The 12,975-nt window shown below is 46.4% G+C and overlaps 1 protein-coding gene across 1 annotated transcript in view; it reads left to right on the forward strand.

Annotated features, from left to right (window-relative positions):
• The first annotated feature begins 11,677 nt into the window (after nucleotides 1-11,677).
• Nucleotides 11,678-12,975, forward strand: part of SDHAF3 (succinate dehydrogenase complex assembly factor 3) — a 42,433-nt gene continuing 41,135 nt past the window's right edge. The window contains exon 1 of the mRNA XM_004582331.4: nucleotides 11,678-11,915. Within this exon, the coding sequence (XP_004582388.2) occupies nucleotides 11,742-11,915 (174 nt within the window). The 5' untranslated portion in view covers nucleotides 11,678-11,741. The remainder of the gene's footprint in view (nucleotides 11,916-12,975) is intronic.

Here is a 12,975-nt window from a genome sequence, read left to right on the forward strand (position 1 = left end):
GGAGGAGGAAGACCTCCCATTGGCTGGCTCACTCCCCAAATGCCCATGACAGCTAGGGCTGGCTAAGACCAAGCCAGGGCTGGTTCAGACCTGCCAGTCTCTCCGGGTCCCCTGTGTGGGTTGTTTTCTTTCAAATGCATTAGTAGGAAGCTGGATGGGAAGTGACGGCGGAATTGATGCTAGAAAGTTCTGTTGAGATGCGAGTGGCCAGGGGCTCAGCTGCCTGTACCATGGCACCCACCTCTCTGCCATGACTTGAAATTAGACCTCAGTTTGAACAATACTTTTAATTATGTGAAATGCTTTATAAATCACACAAAGCTAGAGTTTTATTTTTCAATATGAAAGTAGTGGGAAACTTTCTAATCCAAGCTTGAAAGTTTAAAGCAAACAGAGTTGACCATATGATCGGAAAGGTGTTCTTTTTGTTCCCCTCATTTATTTGAAAGGCCAAGAGAGAGAGAGAGAGAAAGAGAGAGAGAGAGAGAGAGCGCCTCTGTCCGTTGGCTCACTCCCCAGAGGGCCACCATTGCGGTGGCAGGAAGCAGGAGCTCTGGTGGCTTTCCCACATGGGCTGCAGGGCCCCAAACGCTGGCGCCCTCATCCACTGCCTCCCAGGATGACCAGCAGGCAGAGGAAAGTGGAGGCGGCGTGGCTGGGAGTCAGACAGGCACTTTGGTATGCAGGCCTACCAGGCCTCACCGGAACCAGCTGCACCTCAAAGCCCGCCCAAAAGACAGCATTCTTCGACCAGCAGCCAAGCGCACTGAGGACTAACATCTTGCTATTTCCTTATCTTTGTTCTGCATGTAGGTTTTCTAAGTTTTTGTTAAAGTTGCACCAGTAGGGCCCGGCAGCGTGGCCTAGCGGCTAAAGTCCTGACCTTGAACGCGCCGGGATCCCATATGGGCGCCGGTTCTAATCCCGGCAGCTCCACTTCCCATCCAGCTCCCTGCTTGTGGCCTGGGAAAGCAGTTGAGGACGGCCCAATGCATTGGGACACTGCACCCGTGTGGGAGACCCGGAAGAGGTTCCTGGTTCCCGGCATCGGATAGGCGCGCATCGGCCTGTTGCGGCTCACTTGGGGAGTGAATCATTGGACGGAAGATCTTCCTCTCTGTCTCTCCTCCTCTCTGTATATCTGGCTGTAATAAAATGAATAAATCTTTTAAAAAAAAAAAAAGTTGCACCAGTAGAGACTTCCCTTGATGTTTGCCTTTACTATGGCTTCGAGGCAACCATGTTGCGCATGACTATTTAGTAAACTGCTTAGTTACTCTGCTTTTTACTGATTTTCCATTATGGTTCTTCTGTTCAGAACCCTTCCCAGATTGCCATGTTGCATCCAGACACTCTATCTGGCCTATGATCGTGTCTGTCTTTCCTTGTTCTCTTAGGACCTTGAGACAGTCTTTGTGTGGGCTTGTCTGTCTCCTTCGTGGCCAGACCTGGTTTTACCAAGCCACAGCTGCCTTCTTGTGGCTTCGTATCAACACAGGCATTTTAACTGCTTCCAAGGCAGTCTGAGTAAGAAGGTGAAGTTGCCACAGGCAGAATGTCTGTCAGCGTGGGTCTGGGTTTGAAGACGGGGTTTGTTCAGCTCTAGCTGGCGGTCAGGTGGCACTGGTGTCCCACAGCTTGTTCAAATGCAGTCTCTGCCCCCCTCCTGTGCCCCACAGAGTCTACACTTATGCGTTATGCCAATAGATGTGTTAGCTTGGGAAGCACTGACATGGGTACAGGCTTTCCGTACAGTCAGCCCCCGGCAGGCCGTCCTGAGATGGCAGGAGGGTTCTGCAGCAGCAGCACTCGGAACCAGCGCCGCGCGTTTCGGTCTGGTTTTTCCTGAGCATCTTGAGCAGCCGTTTTTTATCTGATGACTCATCAGAGCAGCCGGCCCTGAAGAAGAAAAAACGAAGCACAGCACACATTTTTTAACCTCCCCTTTAATTATGTCTAAATTTAATTTATGATTGTTCTGGATTCTAAAAGGATATTTTTAAAGAACAGAGTTAATTTTACATTTATGAAAACATTTTAGTTGGGTTCTTGTGAACACAGAATTTCTTTAATATGTATTTAGGAGATACTTTAAAAGTCTATGGCAAAAAGGGTTTAAAAGATAGGTCTATTTTGGTGTGAAGTGTTTTTGAAATACATGCATTTTTAAATAATATGCATTTTTTACTTTCAGGAGAAATCCTCATATGTCTATGAAAACCAGTCTCTGGAATCTTTACTCTGTCAAAGTTCTTAAAAAGGCTAGAATTCTAACATTTATCTACAAAAGGATACATACATTTGTTCTTCTTTGGTTTTTATTTTTGTTAATACAGATTCTATCTGATCTGACTTTTAATGTACATTTCTTTTCTTTTTTTAAAAATATTTATTTATTTTCATTGGAAAGACAGATTTACAGAGAGAAGATACAGGGAAAACTATCTTCTGTCCACTGGTTCACTCCCCAGGTGGCCACAACAGCCGGAATTGAACCAGCCAATCCAAAACCAGGAGCCAGGAGCTTCTTCCGACTCTCCCACGTGGGTACAGGATCCCAAGGCTTTGGGCCGTCCTCTACTGTTTTCCCAGGCCACAGGCAGGGAGCTGGATGGGAAGTGGGGCCACTGGGATTAGAACCAGCGCACATATGGGATCCCAGGACTTGCAAGGTGAGGATTTAGCTACTGAGCCATTATGCCAACCCCTTAATGTAAATTTTTTACTTGAGGCTTATGACATTGTTAAATATTTCAATAATCTCATCTGGTTAAGAAAACAATTTTACTACCCCAGATCCACTTGGAATTGGGAGTTGAAGTAAACAGACAAATTAAAATTTTGTGATTTGAACCACAATTCTAAACTTAATTCTAAGATTTTTGTGGTGATTCATTATGTTTGTAAAGAAACATAATGCCAAAGTCTTATTTTGTAGAACAGGAACAAATGCTTATTTGTTTAAATTCTCTTCGTCCAGGTTTGAAAGTAATTTCTAAAAGATTTATTCATTTCTTTGAAAGGCAGAATTAGAGAGAGAGGGAGAGGCAGAGAAAAAATATTTTTCATCTTCTATTTTACTTTCCAAAAGACTGCAAAGGCTGGAGCTGGGCCAGTTTGAAACCAGGAGCCAGGAGCTTCTTCTGGATCCCCCACGTGGGTGCAGGGGGACCAAGCATGCGCGGTCATCCTCTATTGCTTTACCAGGTACATTAGCAGGAAGCTAGATCAGAAGTGGAGCAGCAGGGTCTAGAACCAGCGCCCATATCAGATGTCAGTGTTGCAGGCAGAGGCTTACCCTGATATGCCACACTGCTGGCCCCAAAAATAATTTTTAAGAAGTTATTATTTCAGAATAAGGTGGTTTGCAAGCCCATCAAGGCCCTATTCTTCATTCCACGAGTTAATAGTTTTCCTTTATTGTGAATACAGAATGACAAGAGTGATTAAACACTAATTTTCACTTGAATTACCATATTTATTCTTAGCATTAGTAATAACAATTCAATTTATTTCATAAAACAAGGCCATGACCAAAAAGTTCCACACTCATCATTTATGCTTGAAAATTGAGTATTTACTGCAGAATGGCCCTTGAACCAGTGCAGATTTACTCTTAGAAGAACTCACCAGCTCCAAGAACAGCTCTACTTGTTATTGGACACAAGGTCATGCAGCTTGTACGCAGCAGGACTCTCAGGTATGAAACACACACACACACACACACAAGTTGCTATGGAGATGACAGATATGTTAATTAATTATAACACTCTTTTCACAATGCATACATACACAACTGCTTCAAAAACTATGTAGAGGGCCTGGTGTGGTGGCTCAATTGACTAATCCTCCTGCTTCAAGCACCAGGATCCCATTTGGGCGTTGGTTTGAGCCCACTTGCTCCACTTGCCATCTGGCTCTCTGCTTGTGGCCTGGGAAAGCAGTTGAGGATGGCCCAAAGCCATGCAACCCTGTACCCATATGGGAGACCAGAAAGAGGCTCCTAGCTCCTGGCTTCAGATCAACTTCGCTCTGGCTGTTGTGGCCATTTGGAGAGTGAACCAGTGGATGGAACATCTTCCTCTCTGCCTCTCTTTCTCTTTATAGATCTGACTTTCCAATAAAAAGAAAATATATCGTTTAAAAAAAGTTTATGGAAACTTTATATTTATTGTATTTCCTCTCAACTTTTGGAAACAGCCTTGAATGTCAAATAACACGTTGTGTACCTTAAATAGTACAGTTTTATTTGTCAATTATTCCTTAATAAAGCCAGAAAGATAGTGTTAAGATATTAAAAAATTAGGTAATTGTAGTCTGATTCTACTATATCATTATTTTAGATAGTTCAAATTTCATCTACCTAACAGTAATATTATGATCCAACATAAGAATTAGTTAAAAATCTTATTTCTAAAGCAGGCTGCGTAGTTTCTGCTGGCAACTTACACCCTCATCATTGTCATCACTCATCAGCTTTCCTAACTCTAATCATTACTTCCGACATGTCAGGCCTGAAGAGTCTAAATGCTCTCTACATACTAGATCTTTAAATTGCACAAGAAATTTAAAGATTTATTTTAATTTTTATTGCAAAGTCAGATATACAAAAAGAAGGAGAGTCACAAGAAGTTTAAATATTTTTTTAATATTAATTTATTTTTGTTTTACTTGCAAGGCAGAGAGAGAGAGAGCTCCTCTAGCTCATTTCTCAAATGCTCGTAACAAGCAGAGCCAGAGCAGGCCACATCCAGGAGGTCATCGCCTCTCCCAGGTGAGTGGCAGTGGCCCAGGGACTTGAGCCACCCTTGCCGGTTCCAGGGTGCATGGTAAAAGGAAGCTGCAATCCAAGTGGAGCCGCCAGGACTTGAACCTGTGCACTGTGATGTGGGGTGGGGGTGACCCAAGGAACAGCTGACTTATTGCTCCACAGAGTCCACCCCCAAGCAGCTTTTGAGACACACTGGGTCACTTGCCTTCCGGGAGAATAAAACCAAGGTTAGAGGAGTTAAAACGAGAAAGTGCAGCTGAAAGGCGCCGGAGCTGGAACCAAGCCCAACATTCTCCTGTCGCCTTAAATATGTGGAAATGTGAATTTATTCTAATTTGGGGTAGAAATGAGAAGAGAAATAATTTTTTCTAAAGTTTGGTTTTTTTTGCATTTACTTACATTTTTACTTTCATTTTCTGTGGGCTAAAAATATGGCACTTTCAAGTAAAAATGGTGTCTGAACTGTTGTTTAGAATTTTTTCTTTCAATTTTTTTTTAAGATTTATCTATTTTTACTAGAAAGATATGTTTACAGAGAGGAGATAGAGAGAAAGACCTTCCATCCACTGGTGCACTTCCCAAGTGGCCACAACGGGCAGAGCTGAGCCAGCCAGCCAAAGCCAGGAGACAGGGCTGCTTCTGACTCTCCCACGTGGGTGCAGGGTTCCAAGGCTTTTTGCCGTCCTCGACTGCTTTCCCGGGCCACCAGCAGGGACCTGGATGGGAAGTGGAGCAGCCAGGACACGAACTGGTGCCCATATGGAATCCTGGCAGATGCAAGGTGAGGATTTAACTACGAGGCTGCTGTGCCAGGCCCTTTCCTTCAATTTTAAGAGCACCAAGCATAACATGTGGGTTACGGCCTGTGTTGGGTTAAGCCACTGCCTACAGTACTGGCTTTACATTTGAATGTTGGTTTCAGTCCCAGGTGCTCTGCTTTCAATCCAGCTCCTTGCTAATAGCCTGGGAAAGCAGCAGAAATGGCCCAAGTCCTTGGCCCCTGTTGCCCATGTGGGAGAAGAAACTCTTGGCTGCTGGTCTAGTCCTGGCCATTGTGGCCATTTGGGGAGTGAAGCAGTGGAGGTAAGCTCTCCGTCTCTCTTTATCTTTGTAACTTTGCTCTTCAAATGAATAAATAAAATTTATTTTATTGAAAAATAAGACAGAGTTTTATATATATAAAGAAATCATGCCTTTGCCACTTCACTCCCCAAGCAGCCGGAATGGCTGGAGCTGAGTTGATCAGAAGCCAGGAGCCAGCAGCCTTCTCTGAGTCTCCCACGTGGGTGCAGGGGCCCAAGAACTTGAGCCATCCTCTGTTGCTTTCCCAGGCAATAAGCCGGGATCCAGGTGCAAAGTGGAGCGCAAACCAATGTTGATGCTGTAGGCAGAGGTTTGCCAAAATGCCATGGCACTGGGCGCAAAATAAGATTTTTTTTAAGGTGGGTTAATAATTCAGTTGCAATTTTTGCCTTTGGTTGCAGCAGGATATTCTATCCTAGTGTATCAAGACTGTAGGAGAGCTTTAGAAGTCTTTGTGCCATGAGGGATGCCTGAACAAGGCCATGCTTTACAAAAATGGATCTGAGCATTTATGTCATACTAATTGGAGGTGGAAAGAAATTAAAGAAAGGAGATAGAACACTATTGCAATACTTCCTTTTAAAATATTTATTTATTTGTATTGGAAAGGCAGATTTACAGAAAGAAGGATAGTCAGGGGGGAAGATCTTCTATCCACTGGTTCACTCCCAAACAGCCACAGTGGCAGGAGCTGAGCAACTCTGAAGCCAGGAGCTTCTTCTTCTGGGTCTCCCACGTGACTGTAGAAACCCAAGGACTTGAGCCATCCTTTTCTGCTTTCCCAGGCCATAAGCAGGTAATGGGATTGGAAGTAGAACAGCCGGGACAGGAACTGGCATACAAATGGGATGCGGCACCAAAGATAGATGATTAGCCGGCTACGCCCTCGTGATGGCCGCAACTATTGAAATTCTTGCAGCAAGACAGAGTCCAGGCTGCACAAGAGCGAAATGCGGAGTCCACTCAGCCCCGTCTGTTGTGGCCACTTGTGGAGTAAACCAGCAGACGAAGCTCTCTCTCTGTAAATATGCCTTGCAAATAAAAATAAAAAATCTTGAAAAAAGAGAGAAGGAAAAGTGAATGAAGAGGAACGTCTCGGCAGTCAGATATGTAAAGAACAGGAAGATGTCACAAATGGCCAGAAAGAGATATGGGTCAGAGAGAAAGTTCTTTGGGGAAAAAAGATGGGGTGAGTTTGGTACGGATCCAGAATGGGGGAGAGCACCTGCAGTTCGGACCTACCCAGGGGTTCCAGAGAGCAAGGCTGCAACCGTGGAGAGGTCAGAGGTGTGGCAGCTGTGGTTAAGAGTCTGCTGACGTGAGGAGAGTGGGCTTGGCCAGGCGGGGGCAGCAGAGCATTGCCAATTGCTGGGGACAGCCGGGCAGGCCAAGTGCAAGGGCCCTGAGCTGTTGCCGGTTAGCCTAGGGTGGGGGCTGGAAGAACTGCACAAGCGGCTCCCACACGTTCTGGATCTCTGTCCAGGGCGTCCAGGCTGTCTATGTAAGTTGTGCTCCAAAATGCTCATTTTCCTAGAGAAATGTGTTTTTTGGCGGGGAGAGGGGGTGTAGCCTTAGGGAAGATTCTGGGGGAGCGTCAGACATCTGTGTTCTCTCAGTTATGGTTTTTCTTTTTCTTTTTTTCACGTTATATTCTTTTCCTCAGAGACAAATTTCACTTTCATGGGTTTAAAGTGTTGTTAATTTTACAGAAATCTTTGTTTTCCTTGTTGCCAGGAAATCTCAAAAAGGAGGCTGACCGTTTAGTAAGTGGCTCGCACCAGCCCGTCATGAACGTCTTGGGCGTGTTTCCAGGGACCCAGTGTTTCTGAGGTGGCGATTTCGGCTGTTGTCCATGCTGGCTGCCCATCTGACTCACCTTAGGGGAGCTTCCAAGCACGCTCAGTGTCAAGGTCACACCCACTGCAGTTCAGAGTGAGTCCTAATTGAAGCGCTTTGGAGAGAGGCCCAAGAATCAGTATTTTCTACGAGTTTCCTAGGTGATAGGAAATACAGTGAAAGTTGAGAAGCGCTGACTCAGGTCATTAGACAACTGCACACAACTAGGCAACTTTTCAATGCATGTCTCAGGACAGGCTGCTCCTCCAAGCACAAAATGAGTAAAATAAGCTGTGTTTCCACAAGCTGTTCTCCCTCCTGAATGTAACTGCTCTTGCATAAAGGAAAATGTGGAGACCTCTTAGTCTTAGCCCCTGTCTTCCATTTCTCCACCTGTGACTGGTCCCTAAAGCCAGTATCCTCCGTGGTCCTACACCTGCTCTCCCCGAGCATCCCCGGGGTGCTTTGGTGATACAAGGAGAACTGTTGCACTAATGCAGTGACTGGCATGGGTTTGCTATGGGTCCATGAAGGTCTTTTTCTTTGAATGAGCCAAGGTGGGAATTCATCTGTTCTCTCAATGGTGTCTCCTGCCCCAATTGCCAGGTTATTCTTTTTTCCTTTTGTTTTAAAAAAGTATTTTTTTAGATTTAATTTACCCAAAGGCCAGAGATACAGAGACAGAAAGAGAGAGATCCCTTTGGTCTGCTGATTCACTTCTCAGCCACCCATAGAAACCGAGCAGAACCGAGCCAGAGCCAAGAACCAGAAATTCCATTCAGAGCCAAGAACCAGAAATTCCATTCAGAGCCAAGAACCAGAAATTCCACTCAGAGCCAAGAACCAGAAATTCCACTCAGAGCCAAGAACCAGAAATTCCATTCAGAGCCAAGAGCCAGAAATTCCATTCCATTCGGGTGACCAGAACCCAAGTACTGGAATCTTCATCTGCTGAGGCTTATAAGCAGGAAGCTGGAACTGGGTGTGGAGCTGGGACTTGAACCCAGGAACTCTGAGATGGTATATGGATGTTCCACACAGGCATTGCAATCACTGGGCTGAATGTCCTGCTCTGATTTTCCTTTATAAAAGACTCATCATGTCCTCCTGGTTCAAACCTGGAAGGAAATGCCCGTTTCCTACCCACTAAAGATGAACTGCTCTCTGGACTGTGTAAACTCTCTTTGAGTCATCAATTGAGGTTTGGTTTTTAACTTCCCTGACCCCAGTTTTACCAACTATACAGTCCTACATTCACACACACACACACACACACACACACACACACACACACACACTCTGAGGGTGTTTCAGGCAGTTGTGCAAAGGGCAGGTGTTGTGGCACAGTGGGTTAGGACATCACCTGGGATGTGCGCACAGAAGCAGTGATCTGAACCCTTGCTTCTCTGCACTTCAAATCCAGTGCCTGCCAACTCACCTGGGGGACAGAAGACAATGGCTCAAGTATTTGGCTTCCTGACACCATGTGGAGACAAAGATGGGGCTCCAGGCTACTGGTTGTAGCCTGACCTAGCTCAGACTGTTGTAGGCGTTTGAGGTAGTGAACCAGCGGAGGGAACTGCTCTCTCTTTCTGTCTGAGATTCCGAGGTAAGATGAAAAAGAAGGGATCACTTCTGATGTTGTTGGAAGCTTATTCTTCCTGTTCTGGATGTTGTTTCCTTATCTGATGAGATGAAACTATTTCTGAATCCTGTAATGCTAGCCTCTCCCACTCCCCCAACCCCTTGCTACTTCTGCCATCAAGAAAATGCTTTAATGGGATTTGTTAGCAGAGGTTACTTACAACGTTTTAATGTTCAGACTAAGACATCATCCAAGGTAACAGTCCAGTGTGTGCCATGTCAGCGTTCTCTTTCTCTTGTTTTTGTCATTTTTTTCTATCTTGTTTGATCTCAAAATTTTCTATAGTTTCATCAACAAAATTCTCTAGCCAGCCACCTCTTTGCCCCCTGTCTGTGCGGTAGGTGTTCCACGTAGGTGGAACCATATCGAAGAGTTGGCGGCTGTGTTGATCTTCTCTGGGCGTGTGCCCGGCTGTTAGATTTTGTGGACCCTGAAGGGCTTAGATGGTATGTACTTTCCACACACTTAGGATGAATCGGCCTCTTTCTCTTGCAGCAAAAACCCCTTCAAAGTAAATATTTCGCTTTACAAAACGTTAGGAAGAGAATGAGGTGAATCAAGACTACGGGTTAGTGAAACTGGAAGTCCCCTAGCTCATCCGACAGAGGGGAAATCCAGGCACAGAGCACCGCTCCGACTTGCTGAGTAACACACAGGCTGGAGCCGCAGGGAGAAAGGAGAAACAAAGATGGCAGGACCTCGCTGGGGCTCCCGGCAAGGAAGAGAGCTCACATCTCGGCTCTTTTGACCACAGAATGGAAACTGGTCTGCAAATTGGAAAGTCCAGGGGGTCATGGAAAGTTCTGTCCACAAAGCAGAGCTCACCATCCAACTCATTGTAAAAATTAGTCCGTCAATCAATCAGCAAGAAGGGTCATCTGTCATTATTCTCACTGTCCTTGCTAATCCCGCTGCCCCAGGCCTGACCACACCACCATGTCTTGGCGTCTCTCCCACTCACCATCCCTATTTCCAAGTATTTATTTCCCAGTGCCTTGTGGATCTTTCCTGCTCCTTTTATGCTGAATTAATTTTAAAAAAAACCTATTAATTCATTGGCAGAATGTTTTCTTTCCACATTTTTCTAAGAGTTTTGGCTCTGAAATAAGTCTCTCTTGTACATGGACTTTAACCCCAAAGGAAACCAGAAAAGAAAGTAAACTGGAGCAAGAAATTAATTTTCAATTTACAGGGATATTAACAGATGAAGTATGGTGATGAAAAATTTCCTGAAATAAAATAACCGCACTGGCATGCAATCTTTGCCATCCAAATTAATCTTTGCACAATTCCAAATTAAATTCAAAATTAAAATTAAATCCAAATTTTACAAAAAAAGTATTCAATGTCCCTTTACATAAATATTTTCCTGAAATTGAAATGAAGGAAATAACTCCATTTAAGACAGTGCATCTGGGAGTGCTTACTATTTATAAGGTGCTGTGGTGGCCCAGGGATTCGCCAGGAGGACCGGGTTCACTCCCGCATGCCAGTCTCTTTCTCACCAGCCAATAAGCCTTAGTTCAAGGCGTGCGCACTGCACGGACCCAATAATCATACATGACTATCATACAGGGTTAATAGCCAATGTTTATTAACAGCATCAGACTTAAAGACTGAGGGTTGGGTAGGCACAGGGGAGGAGGGGGTGAGGAATTTACACACCAACAGCAAGAGGGAGCTCCCGCACCTCTGGGTGGGAGGGGAAGCACCTCACCTCTCTGACATGTTATCTAATGTGCATTTCCACATCAAACCAGGCTTGCAGCTAGTCCTGGCTCCTACACTGGCAAGGCTTCATCATCTCCTCTCTTAGTCAATTATCTTCCTATAGATCTGATCAGTTGTCCTACAATACACTTGTCCCGTCACAAGTCTGGTGGAGTCATCTATAAGTCACCCACAAGATCCCGTCTAAATGGAGTTGGTACAGTAGTGGCGAGAAACGTGGAAATGATATCAGTGCCAACACAAAGAATAAAGATGGGAGGGCACACGGGATTCCCTGGCAGGTGCCTGGGGGCCGAGGGCCAGCGCAGCCGGGTGGGAAGGACTCTTGCGGGTTCAGGCTGCCCGCAGCTCCGGGAGGGTTCTGTCCATCTAACTGATGTCCATTTAGGCAGATTTGACAAGGGACACGGGTGGACGGAAAGGGTGGTGGGCTGGCCCTGCGAGGTGACAGCCCGCTCTCCCTGCAGCGCACGCGGCCCCCAGCCAAGAGCCCGGCCTTCCGCCCACCGCCCAGTCGGCATCTCCGGAAGTACGGATTCCCGAGCTGACCCGGCCGGCCGCTGAGGGCGTGCCGCCTTCCGTCTCGTTTCCGGGTCTCTCTCCGACTTGACTGTGGGGCGAGGAGACGCGCGGTCGCTGTGCGCAGGCGCCGGCTGTGGAGACGCGCGCGGCGTAATGGCCGTACCGCACGTCTCCAGGGTCCGAGCCCTGTACCGGCGCCTGTTGCAGTTGCACCGGGTTCTGCCCCCAGACCTCAAAGCCTTGGGCGACCAGTACGTGAAGGACGAATTCAGGAGGCATAAAGCCGTGGGTGCTGCCGAGGCCCAGCGTTTCCTGCAGGAATGGGAGGCAAGTGACCCAGAGCTTGGGGGGGTCCCTTGCTGGTGTCTCGGGTTGCCCTGTTCAGAGCGCGCCTGTCCTGGTTCGGCCCCGGTGCCTCGAGCAGGATGGAGCGGTGGCAGGCACGCCATCACCTCCCAGGTCACTCCAACTTTCTGAGTTGTTGCAGAAAAATGCCAGGCGCTGGAAAGTCAGGGAAACGCACGGAAGACGGTCCAGGGCTCTAGAGCGCCCCGACGTGCCCCGTGCCTTTGTACCTGGCGAGAACCCGTGGACCAAGGAAGGCTTCTCTCAGGTGGCCCTGAGTTAGTGTTCTCTCTCGGGTTTTTGAGACTCTTGATTGGGCTTCAGCTGTTTTCTCCGTTTGCTGATAGGCAAATCAGATAACAATATAAACGTGACTGTGTTTGGGCTTCTCAGCTAGTAAAGAAACTGGGCAGAATAAAGTTAGGGAAACTTGGCTTTTCCAGGATCTCAGGTCACACTACCGAGCCCCGTGACTCACCTCTGTTGCAGTAAGTGGCCCCCTCCTTTAAAAAAATGCGTTTTATTTATTTGAAAGGGAGAGAGAGAGTTCCGTCTCCTGGTTCACTCCCTAAGTGGCTATGATGGTGTTGAGTCAGGTTCAAGCCAGGAGCCAGGTGGGTGCAGGGCTGCAATCACTTGGCCATCCTCCGCTGTTTTACCAGGCCCGTTAGCAGGGAGCTGGATGAGCAGTGGAGCAGCCGGAAGGCAAAGCAGCGCCCGTATGGGATGCCAACATTGTGGGCTACTGCATGTACTCAAACAGACACACAAGCATGAAGGATCGTCTTTCAACCTTTGTTTCTTTTTTTTAAGGAAGGGAAGCTCATATGCAGATGATTTTTTGGGCCTGGGGCCTATAGGACTCCAGAGTTCTGATTCACAAATATTAATAAATAAATTTGAGGTTAAAACACTATCTCAGGCACCTGAGGGCCTGAAATGGCATTAAAAACACAAGTGAGGGGTTCTTGACTCCAAAGCTGATGGTTAAAGAGGAGGTAACAAGTCTGCTTTTTTAGGATTCACAGAAGTTTTTATTTCA

Source organism: Ochotona princeps, chromosome 20 (assembly GCF_030435755.1).
Source record: "Ochotona princeps isolate mOchPri1 chromosome 20, mOchPri1.hap1, whole genome shotgun sequence".
NCBI classification, from domain to species: Eukaryota; Metazoa; Chordata; class Mammalia; order Lagomorpha; family Ochotonidae; genus Ochotona; species Ochotona princeps.